The sequence below is a fragment of the Gallus gallus genome, chromosome 2 (assembly GCF_016699485.2).
Source record: "Gallus gallus isolate bGalGal1 chromosome 2, bGalGal1.mat.broiler.GRCg7b, whole genome shotgun sequence".
NCBI classification, from domain to species: Eukaryota; Metazoa; Chordata; class Aves; order Galliformes; family Phasianidae; genus Gallus; species Gallus gallus.
In genome coordinates, this window is record NC_052533.1 from 102,601,808 (window position 1) to 102,614,152 (window position 12,345).

At 41.6% G+C, this 12,345-nt stretch overlaps 1 protein-coding gene across 17 annotated transcripts in view; it reads right to left on the reverse strand.

The window, feature by feature from the left end:
- Positions 1-12,345, reverse strand: part of TMEM241 (transmembrane protein 241) — a 99,928-nt gene that overhangs the window by 62,402 nt on the left and 25,181 nt on the right. For all 17 annotated transcript variants that reach the window (XM_040688535.1, XM_040688513.1, XM_040688505.1 and 14 more), the window contains exons 11-13: positions 9,871-9,905; positions 8,562-8,631; positions 5,526-5,619 (exon numbers count right to left, since the gene is read on the reverse strand). In XM_040688535.1, coding sequence (XP_040544469.1) covers positions 5,526-5,619; positions 8,562-8,631; positions 9,871-9,905 — 199 coding nt within the window. The remainder of the gene's footprint in view (positions 1-5,525; positions 5,620-8,561; positions 8,632-9,870; positions 9,906-12,345) is intronic.

Genomic DNA, 12,345 nt, shown 5'->3' on the forward strand with positions numbered 1-12,345 from the left:
TGCAGGAAAACGAGTGAAAAATTCAGTGCAGTCTGATCTCAGTTATTCAACTTCACTTCTTCAAAGAAAGGAAGAAGAAAGAGAAAATCCTAAACCCACCTTCTACTGCCCTTCTCTTTTATTCTTCCACCTTATAAAGCTTGTCCCAGTAGGTTCCTACTGGAAACAAGCTGAATTCACCGCCACAAGTTTTACTGGGATAACACTAAATAAGTAAGAGGAGTATAAATTCATAAGTAACAACTATCTTGCTGAAAGTTAAGAGATACCACTGTTCCCTTCTATTCATGATGCAATTTATTTCTGCTGCTTAATTTTTAGAGGTACTAACAGGTTTCATCATCAGATATAGATTGGCAGCCTTAATCTAAACAAACTCCCTGACAGCACTGTTAGGGCTCATTAGTGCTCTCACCAGATGCTTCTGTCTGTATATATGAGCATCTCCAGTTTGTCTTTCCAGTACACAACCCATGATGCTAGCACAGCCTTCAAATTAAAACAAGAAATCTCATGCAGCTTCAAGTCCCTGCTCTCCTGGGGATTAAATCTGTGCATGGCTATGACAAAGCATTCCATACTTCTTGGCCTTCTTAAAAGACTTCTTTGTTTGTTTTTCAAATCACTTTAGCAGTTTTTTGGCATTCCTCACCGATCTATACAGATATGACTAATGCACACAGTGTTTGCTTTCGCAGCACAAGTGCAGTGTGTTTGTCACCAAAGATATCACGCAGGGTTATACACACAGATGAAACCTGTGCTTCATCTGTCTATGCACAGAGCAGTGCTTTGACATGAAAGCTGTCAAAAATCATTACGGGAAAGAATTTAAGAACCTCATGCAATGATTAAGTTGCCACTGCCAAAGTAACCATTGTAAAAGCAAGTTATGACCCAGCTCTAGTTTTAAAGTGAATGAAATATTAAAGGTCAGGGAGGCCAAATATGTGGGCTTCACAAAGAATGCATCCTTGGATCTCTAAAGAAGCCCAACTAAATCTCACGGCTGGTTTATTGGTCTACCAGTACTTAACAAGAAATGAAGTGGTGGCAGCAATCTCAGCCCCAGCTTGTCAGTCACATAGGTACAAAGCATCCAAATGGAAAACAGATTCTGCAATTCTCTGCACCTCCCTAGAGGACTGTGCTGCTTGCTGTCTGAGGGCTACAGCATTCTCTCTTCTTGGCTCATTTGCAGGATAAACATATTCTGGACTCAAGTGCTTCTCCTTTCCAACTGCTGGTAAAAACTGCAGTCAGACTGAGAGATTAAGAGGATGATCTAGGGCACTACTCAACACAAGAAAAATGCTCAAGTGGGAATGTAAAGCCACTGTTGTTATCCAGACTTTTGTTCACCCCCCCACCAGATCTCATTCTCCAAGTCCAAATTCAAACAGTTTTTATCTGTATTCTTTATCCACATCAATTTCCTTTATTTTATTTTTTTTTTTAAGGAGTTGCACACTTGAGTTTAAAGACATTCTTATGGTACTACTTCAATACTGCCTTTCTGTGCCTTTCACGGCTTAAGATGTGTTTGAGAGCCCTCACATCCAGGCTTGGGTTGGATCAGTATGTACCTATAATGCCTCCTAACACCTGCAGGAAGCAGCATTAGCAATCAGGTAGGTACCATTCTTCCTAACTACTCCATATGTTAATACCCGGTTCCTTATTGTTACAAGATAGCTGGTGAGAATTTTCCAGGAGCTGGTAGGTTAACCCTTACCTTTGCAGGCAAACACCCGTTCAGCTCATTGCTTTCTACCCATCTGTGTCTGTCCCATTCTAAAACTGATGTGTATCTGAATTTTTGAAGCATTCATTGTCTTCTACCCAGAATCAGTTGCATTTCAGCACTGAGCAGTTCCTCTGTGGTCCTAATAGTGCCCCAGATGGGTACAACTGAGCCCTAAAGCATTCTCATAGTGAGCTTTAAACACTAGTGAAAGACATTGAGGAAACTGCTAGTTTTGACAAAATTACTCAGAAATTACATGAAAATCTCATATCCTTATTGCTTATTTCCCTCTTTGAACTCAAGACGAGGCATATAATTTGAGCACTAGGTTAGAAGTTAAAGTAGGAAAAGGACTGATTTGTTCTGTTACAAAAACCTTCCTAAGTGAGATGAGTAATTACACCACGCGCTGCATGCTGATTTTTAAGGCTAAAGAACAGATCGAATTATCACAGTGATACAAGCTAAAATCTTCAGTTGCTATAAAAGCACGTAATCTCACTGACAACAGAGGCTAGAACAAATTTTGTCTAATTTCTATCTAGAGCTGGCCAAACCCCCACAAATCTAGAAATACTTGAACGTTAGGAAAGCTTTGATCCAGTCCAGACTTTGTGGCTCTGATTCACTTCAGCTGGGAAGGACCCAAACTGCTTAAAGTATATTTCACAACACATCTTTGCTTAAATTTTTTACAGATAGGTCATAAATACCACATCTAGAACCATTTCTTGTTATTCACGATACCTACTAGCAGAGCCAGCTATTCCCACCTCCAGCCCAGAGAATTAAAAACCATAAGCGTAGGAGTAAGTTTCAGGTCAGCTGACCTGACACCAAAGAGCAAGAAGAAAGGGAAGGCATTAAAATCTGTGCAGTCAGAATGTTTGTGAAAAATTTAAACTTGTGAGAAACTTTGTGTGAATTGTACAGTGTTGAAACAGTTGGTAAAGCAAAAATGAGCCACATTGCTCCCTTCTTGTTATAGCCAGAAAAAAAGCCACAAACAAAAATAAACCCCAAACCAACAAAGAATAGTCTCAGTACAGATTCTAAAGAGGCATATTGTGCAAGTTTACTTTTTCTTAAGGTAACAGTTTCATTCAGTGTAGTAGGAAAGTTGTAATCATCAACAACATAACCAGGTTGCGGTTTTCATATGACCTAGCTGAGGGTAATGAAAACTAAGTAATATCTAACAAGGGAAAAGGAGTCAGATCAGCTCTTCTGACTGCATTTACTACTGATAATTTAATAAATAAGCTGTCAGTAACTTACAACAACTACAGCCAGACTCTTAATTCACAAATCATGGGTAATTCCTCGGTAATTCCAGGAATTGATCTAAGGACATCAGAGCAGGTTGCTTACCACTTTGTGCAGTTGGATCTTGAAAACCTTCACAGATGGAGGCTGCGCAGCCTCCCTAGAATACCTGAAGGAGCTGCTGCTAAGTGTCCCCCAGAGGGACTTCCTCCCAGAGGGATCTTTCCAGCTGTTCAGCTCCAGACTAAATAAACCCAAAGTCCTGCAGCCCTTCCTCAAAGGGCATCATCACTAAGCTCCCTGACTATCTTGGTGACAGTGCTAAAATCACTCCAGTTCATCAGTGTCTTCCTTGTATTAAAGGACCCCGAAGAAAATTCTAGCCTGGATAGGCTAGATCAGTGGGCCAAGTTCAGCTGCATAACATTCAACAAGGCAAAGTGTCAAGTCCTGCACTTGGGTCATTACACCCCTATGTAGCAGTATAGGCTTGGGGAAGAGTGTCTGGGAAGTTGCCCAGCAGAAAAGGTCCAAGGGCATCCTGGCCTGCATCAAAATTAGTGCTGCCAGCAGGATTAGGAAAACGATTGTCTCCTTGTATGTTGCGCCTTGAATATCATGTTCATTTTGGGACCCCTCACCACAAGAAGTCTATTAAGTTGTTCAGATGTGTTCAGACAGGAACAACAAAGCTGGTGAAAGGACTAGAAAACAAGAGTTATGAGGAGCAACTGAGGGAACTGAGGTTGCTTAGTCTGGAGAAGATGAGGCTGGGGGGAGATCTCATTGCTCACTACAACTACCTGAAAGGTTGCAGCAAAGAGGGTATCAGTCACTTTTCTCAGGTGACATGTGATAGGATGCATGAAACAGCCTCAAGTTGCACCAGGAAAGGTTTGGATTGGACATTAGAAAGAATTTCTTTGCGGAAAGTGTGGTCAAGCATTGGAACATGCTGCCCAGGGCAGTGGTGGAGTCCCCATCCCTTGAGGTATTTAAGAGACACTGTCATGGAATAAAAGGACATGGTGCAGTGATTGGACTTGGTAAGTCAGGTTACTGATCAGACCTGATGATCTTGAAAGTCTTTTCCAACCTGAATGATTCTATGATTTTATGACTCTCAACTGCAGATGGGGTCTAACAAGATGTGAGTAGAAGGAAATGATGGCTTCCATTAATTCACTGCCTTTGCTACTTCTAATACAATTCAGGACACTTTTGGTCTTCTTTATTGCTGGGGCATGCTGTGGCTCATGGTCAGCTTGCTGTCTACCAAAATTCCCAGGTTCTTTCCCACAGAACTGCTTCCCAGCCAGGCAGTCTCCAGCTTGTAATATTGCCAGGGACACTTCCTTCCTACGTGCAGGACTTCACATCTGTCCCTGCTGAATTATGCAAGACTCATACCTCCAGTCTGTCCAAGTCCCCTCTGGAGGGCAACACTGTCCTTTGGTGCTATTGACTGGTCATAGAATCACAGAAGATTCTAAGCTGGAAGGAACCCACAAGGATCACTGAGTCCAACTCCTAGCTCCCACCGAGGACCACTCAAACTTCAAACCTGAGAGTATTGCCTAAATGCACCTTGGTGCCGTGACAACTGCCCTGGGATCTTGTTCTGGTGCCCAATCCCCTTTTGAAGAAGAACCTTTTCTTAACACGCAATCTGATCCTCCCCTGATGCAGATCCATGCTGTTTCCTTGGGTCCAGTCACTGTCACTAGAGAGAAGAGATTAACACCTGCTTCTTCATTTCCCTCGTGAGGAAGCTGCAGGCCACAAAGACCATAATGAAGCTCTCTACACTGAACAAACCAAGCAGCTTCAGTTGCTGTTCTCTCACTTGAGTTTCCTTTGCAAACTTGAGTGCCCTCTACCACCTCTTATTCTCTGACAGAGATGTTAAACTGGACAGATCCCAGGACAGACCCCTGTCTACTTGAGTTGTCACAAGCCTCAACTTATTCAACTATTACACTCTGAGCCAGATTATCCAACCAGTCATCTTTCAGCAACCTAACTGACCATCCAGACTGTAACAGCCTCATTTGAATACAAGAACACTGTGGCAGATACTGTCAAAAACTTTGGTAATGTCAAGGCAAATGACATTCTCTGTCCCAGAATGATGGCAGTGGGTGCTGACCTTCACAGAACTGCTCTTAGCTCTTGATTCTGACATACTGGCAAGAGCTGATGCACACACTATCAGGAAGAACATTTTTCTCCAAAACACCTTTGGTAATTATTGATTTATACTACTTGAATTCATTAGGCCAAATCCTCAGCTGCAGTAATCAGAACTGTTCCATTGAACTTGGTCTATACAAAGTCTTTTGCCTTCGCTAATGATCCAGGTTTACTATGGACTGATTTGATACCTGATGGATACCTAATGTCTATGATCAACCTGAACAGACAGGCCCTATCAAGTAGGAATAGCAGGGAAAACTAAGGAAATGCAGGACTTCCTCTGTCGTCCTGCGTTTCTGTATGGTCTTTTTCTTACCTTTGCAAGGAAACTCCATGCTGCATACTGCCCCAAGGTTGTGCTGCTTTTTAGCTTCACTGTGTGCAACATCAGAAAGAATCCCAAGAGTCCACTGCAAAAGATAGGGAAAACTTGTCAATAAACTCTCTTAATTTCAGTTAAGTGGTCTTTTACAAGCATCTCAGTTTTCCTAATGCAGAACTGAACAGGCACCCTTCAAGTAGTGTTAATCTCATTTGAACAAAGCAAGCTGGTCAACAAAAGAGCTTACATTATGTCCAGCAAATCTGGGGTTTTGTTCAGTCAGTGACTGGAGTCTGAGTAAAGCAAGTCTTAATGGCTAGTCTCTAATACACTTGTGTAATCAGAAAAGTAGAGATTATTGGAAACATGGGGTCAAATATTTAACTTGAGACACTGAAACAGCTCTGAGTAAAGGCAATGCTAATTTCAAGAGAAGCCACATGGTTGGCAAGAAACTCACTTCTACCTCCACAGAGGTTAAACCATTGGAAAGCTGCTTCCCAAAGCTTTCAAGCTGTTTAAACCTATTTTCTAATTCAGAATTCAAATGTATCCTTTCCTGATAACAGGTAAGAGATTCAATAGCAGTAAAGAGAGAACACTCCAAAGCTCTTATTGACAACACAGTTAATTTTGACTCTAAAGTCATATAGGACAGTAGTCCCTCCCGTAGCCAAGGCTACCTTTGAGGAAACTTTGTTCCACAGCTAATTGGACCTCATGGGGCTGACAACCTTTGGCTGTGGATTTTTTTCTACTTGTAACATACTCTCTGAACATTGAAATAGGGTAAACCAGCAAACAGGGAATAGAAAAGGACTTCAAGATGCGTATGGTTAAGAGGCACAAGAGATTACTAACTACCATGGGAAATTGCATGGTAAAGGAAATAGGATCAATGGGGCCCGCAGGTGGTGCAGCAAAAAGTGCCCTGGTCCTTGAAATGGGTGTGCAGTTCTTGACAGTTGACATCCTCTGCAATAGCAGGTTAGAAGTTCAACGCTGGACTTCAGCACCTGAGCAAAGTGCTGTTCCCTGCTCAAGGCATGTAGAAAATCATGTCTCAACCACCTGTCAGTACACAGCTATTTCTGATACAAGTGGTAGTGTAAGGTAACTGCCCAGGAGTAGGAGGCACTATGGTTTCTTACACTGAGCCATTAGGAAGAGACTCAAGTGGACATAGCTAAGAAAGACGATGCTTTAGTGATAAAAAACAGAACCAAACTCAGTTACCAGTCACAGAGCATCCCACCCTGAGAAACAGGACGGTTCAAAGCCCAGCAGCTGACTAAAATTTGTTCTGCCCCCCTGAAAAGTGCTTTTAGTCAAAGTGACTTGAAGGTGTTTGATGTAATTAAGACAGAACAGCTAATTATCACACCTGAAATACTGATGTCACAATTAAATACAGATTTGTTTCATTAAATAAATTGAGTAGTTTGCACCTAACTACTAATGCCTCAGACATTCTGAGCAGGTAGAATACTTATCTGTATCAGTTACCCTTACTTTATGTTCTGTAGGTTTTCCTTCAAATTCTTTACATGTACAAAGACACTACATGACAAGATGGTGACCAACTGAGATGCTTATTACTACATCTATTCCTCTCCGATTGTTTTAGAAGAGCATAGTGTACAGTGTCATCTAATATATGCCTACTTAAGCTGGGTCAATGGAAACAGACGCAGGAGTCTACAACAGTAGTAAAATTCTAACAACATTAAAGAGAATATCCAGGATAGCTAAATATCCATTAGAACCTGTCTAACCATGTTGTGGTAACCAACATGGCTTCACCATGGGCAAGTAATGCCTGACAAACGTGGTGGCCTTTTATGATGGAGATATAGTGTCAGTGGATAAAGGAAGAGCAACTGACGTTACCTACCATGACTTGTGCAAAGCATTTGACATTGTCCTGCACAACATCCTGGTTGCCAAATTGGAGAAAAATGGATTTGATGGATGGACCATTCCCTGGATAAGGAACTGACTGGATGATCACACTCAGAGAGTTGTAGTCAACGGCTCAATGTCCAAGTGGAGACCAATGACAAGTGACATTGCTCAGGGATCAGTGCAGGGACTGGTGCTATTTAACATCTTTGTAGGTGACATCGACAGTGAGACTGAGTGCATCCTCAGCAAGTTTACAGACAACACCAAGCTGAGCGGTGCAGTTGACACACTGTAAGGAAGGAACGCCATCCAGAGGGACCTGGACACACTTGAGAGGTGGGCCCATGACAAACTCACAAAGTTCAGCAAGGCCAAGTGCAGGGTCCTGCATGTGGGTTGGGGCAATCCCAAGCACACATACAGGCTGGGTAGAGAATGGCTTGAGAGCAGCCCTGAGGAGAAGGACTTTACTGTGTTGGTGGTGAGACACTGGAACAGGCTGTCCAGTGAGGCTGTGGATGCCTCCACCCTGAAGGAGTTCAAGTCCAGGCTGGATGGGGCTTTGAGCAACCTGTCTAGAGGGAGGTATCCGTGTCTATAGCAGGGGGGTTGGAGCTAGGTGATCTTAAAGGTTCCTTCCAATCCAAACCATTCTATGATTCTACGATTCTTCAAGAAGAAACAGATTTCACCTAGCTTCAGGGGAACAAGTTATTCAACCACAGCTAGCTGCCATATATTTATAGTGTATACAGTTCACTCTCGAAAAAACAAACAAACAAATGACACTTCCATACCATAAAACTATCTAGACAGGGAAATTATTTAACAATATTTTTAGTAACACCTTTTAATGCAGAATCAAAATACAAATAGAATACAGAACACATTTATCTCATCTGTGACAAGCCAAAGTCCAGCACATTTGAATCTCATGCCTTCAAATGAATAGCCACAGATACGCACCGATACATATTCTCTGGAGTTTTAGCAGCTTATGCTAGCACAAACTAGTATAACTAAGGTTTTGAATCCTCTGGAGTTTTTAACTGAGGGTCAAGGTTGAAACTTAACATTAGCTCTTATTTTGAAAAAATTCACATGTCCACATAACAGAGGAGTTACCTGGCACAGCAACTGCTATGAAATCTGTAGAAGTAGAGGAATGGAAAGTCCAAGGCACTGAAGAGATCACCTGAGGGACAAGGCAATATACTCAGTGGAACATAGGAAAAAAAAATGAATTACCCTCTGTTAAAAGCAGGGAACAGTAATTATATGAACATTACTAGTTTAACATTCCTTTGAGTCTTTACAGCTGGCTGACTTTTCATTTATGACGCTTTTCACATTTCTAGTCTGCTTAATTTCTCCGTGACCTTGATTCTAGCCAGTTCCTCCCTTTGCTTGAAAGGGGGAAAGGAATTATATAAAACTTAAGAGCATTCTTTGCTAGAATACAGATGATCCTGCTGAAGCAACAGTTGCCAATGCTAGTGGCTTCTTTTATTTCAGAACTTGTGATTGTTCCTATTGAAGCAACAGGAAACACGGATAGATGTTGGCTGCTTCTCCCTCTGGAATTTGAACTCTGCAACACAGAGCAAAGTCAAGAGGTTTCAGAGAGTCCTTCCAGATCAAGGCAGAGCTCTGGAGTGCTTGCATTTCCAAGAACCTGGGCCCTGGCTGCTCTTAGTAGCAACAATTCCTGGGACTCCTACAGCCCTTCGGCACTATAGATTAAGAAGATGCTCCATCTTTCAGATTTTGAAATGCTTACTTTTTGAATGCTTTTCTGTCTCTACTGATGGGGAAATGCTAGATACACAAGACAAATCACCAATCTAAAGGGGATATTCAAGTTTATTTAAATGCTTTTTACTTTGCTTTTCTGGTTCGGAAAATGTTTCAGTGAAAGCAACAGACGGACACCTTTATCATTCTCAAGGTTAGACACACATATGAGAGGAATATTTTCCACCATTCAAGATTCAGTTTCTTTTACTTTAGCCTGAGATCTTTTGCTACTTCAAATCCTGCCACAGGGATGGGGTACATCTTAAAGCACCAAAACAAAATGTTTGCGTAGCACTGAGGGAAATGCAGAGAAGGAAACTCAGTTATATTGTGAGTTGTGGAACACTGCTCTCAAGAGGTCGTGTTCGGTGAGGGAATCCTTGTTCTATGCCAAGTATCACCTCAAAAGCTGTTTTTTGCTGGTTATCTCACCCTGCTTCTTTGCAAAGGGCACTTCAGAAAGAAATTAGTAGGTATCACATGAATTACACAATGTTATCTGGCCAATATCATATTATCAGTCATACTGCACTTGAATTCCAGAGCTAGACTTCTATATGGACTGGCCTCTAAAAAGAAGCACGAAAAGGAAGGGCAATATGGAAATGTGAAAAAGAAGCAACTTAATCCACTTTACCTGCTGGATGGGATGCAGAAGCCAACAGCACCACACTAAAAAATAAAAGAAAAAAAAGATTAATTTCATATTGCAGTAGTTATGACATTGTCCAAACGTTACGAATTGATAGCTTTGCAATTTTATTCACGGTGAAAATTATTCCAGTTAAGTAGAATAAATGAAACATATATATATATTTTAAAGGTAGTTGGAAAGGAATCTTCAGGGTTGCCTTAATACCATTATTAACTTGCAAGAGGGCTATCGTCAATACTTAAACATGTCTTCTATGGCTCCGTCTCCATAGGCAGGTCTCAAAAACCTTTCGGCAGGGAGACTCCACACCTCTCTGGGTAACTTGCTCCAGAGCCACCCCACCTTCCCAGTGAAGAAGTTTCTCCTGATATTCAGTTTTCAAACTACCAGGAGCAACTTACGACTGTTGTTACATGTTATACTACCTGCTACACCTTAGAAGAATTTGGCTTGGTCATCTTTTTAACTTCCTTCCAAGAATGTAGAGGCAATTATTAAGTAGCACCTTGGTCTCCACATTGCCAGACCAACTCCTTCAAACTCCCCTTCCAGTACAACCTATGCTCCAGGTCCCTGACAATGTCAGTAGACCTCTACTCTATCTTCAGCTTCTTGGTGTCTTTCTTGAACTGGGATGCCCCAAACTGAACAGAGTACTCCATCTGCAGCCTCAGCAATACTGACAGTGACTTCACTCAATGTGAAGTACTCCTTCTAACACAGCCCAATTTGCCACGAGCACACGCTACCGCTTCACAATCATCTTCGCATTTCATTACCAACTCCTTTTCAACAAAGTTGCTACTCAGCCAGCTAGTGACACCACTGAGACAGAATCTATAGGTAATTATAATAATGTCTAGACTTTAATGCCCCCCGTCCAAGGGTGAATTTCAACCGTGTGCACAAATGTCAGTGTTTGTAGAAATGCCCATATATTGCATAAAAGTCAAATACCCAGTCCTACGGATATGGTTGCACATGAACAGCACATTCATGCTCCAAATGTCAGTTGAAGAAAGAACAAATGCTGCAATTAAACAAGTTAGAAAAATGAAAACAAAACCAAGCAGCAGCTCAACCGATGCACGCTTTTTACAAAGATACAAACGAGGAACAAAATGAGCTGTGACCAGATCTTCAACTGGAGAACTAATTAAGACTTCTGTGGTCCTACATGGTCATCATGCTCTGAGTTTGTGGTACAGAGCCCACTACAGCACTGTTAATTCTTCATATAGGTTTCTTATTTTTTTTCCAGATGTTTTAATTCCACATTGTTTCAGAGGTGGAGTACTGTAGGTTGGGAGAAGCAAGAAAGTCTTCCAAAGCACTAACAACACATGTTCATCACAAAACCAAAGGACAAGAAGGAGAAGGAAAAAAGAGTATTTTCTCTTCATTGCACTTAGGAAGGTGAAAAGACATTCATTAAAGTTATGAATGCTAACGTTAGGTATTTTTCCCTGGCTAATTATCAGTGATTTTTACAGTTCACTGGGCCCAGTAATAGCAGTAAAGCACAGTCAGCTAGTAGAAGGTTTCCTGATAAGTTAAGGCAGAGAAAAAGCTCAGAGCGGTTCCCAGCACACATGGCAGTGGCTAGAAAATGTGCTGCAAATGACATACCTAGAGCACTACAGTACCATCAGTGTGTGCTTATACCACTCCATTTTTCAGAATTAACATTACTGTAATTTCCAAGCTGGACCTCAGCTAGTTCCAGATCTCCAAGCAATCAGGTGATTACACTTTGTGGCTGGACCTCAGCATGCTCTGAGCATTACTCGCAGAGGCACTGGTACTGAAGGGAATTCCAAAGTGCACAGGCATCCTGTGACCAGCAAAGCCTCAGAAGGGAAGCTTGCCACCAAAATCAGACATGGAAGGCAGAGGGCTGAAGATAGAAACTGTTCGTGAATTACAGGCAGTTGGGTATTTTAGGCTTAATATTTCATACAGTCTCTGAAAGGCATAGACTGGTACAGTATTTCACACTGTCAATATTTATACATCTTTTTAAAAGAACTAGGTATCACAAAGACATTAAACAACAAAAAGCACATTACTCGCTACGCAAAATCTCTCCCACCCCTCTTACCCACACACGTACAACCTCCCTGTGCTGGATGGCCAAAAGACATCCACATTAAGTAGGCCCGACTCCACAGTTTCCTGGTAAGGACACAAAAGGAAGCAAAGGCCTATTGCTTTTGACACAGTAAGAAAGACAACAGGAGACTGGAAGCAAAACTGTATCAACAGTGATGAGAATTATGACTAAGCTGTGTTTCTTCACTTTTGCTTTTTGCATTGCCACTTTTCCAACAAAATAAAACAGTGAGATTGAAAAATGCTCAAAGAGAAACTTCCTCCTGGAATCAAGAAGGATTGATAACTATACCAGACATCCCAGGCCTCAGCCCAAAGAAAACATAAGGAAGAAAACAAAACCTT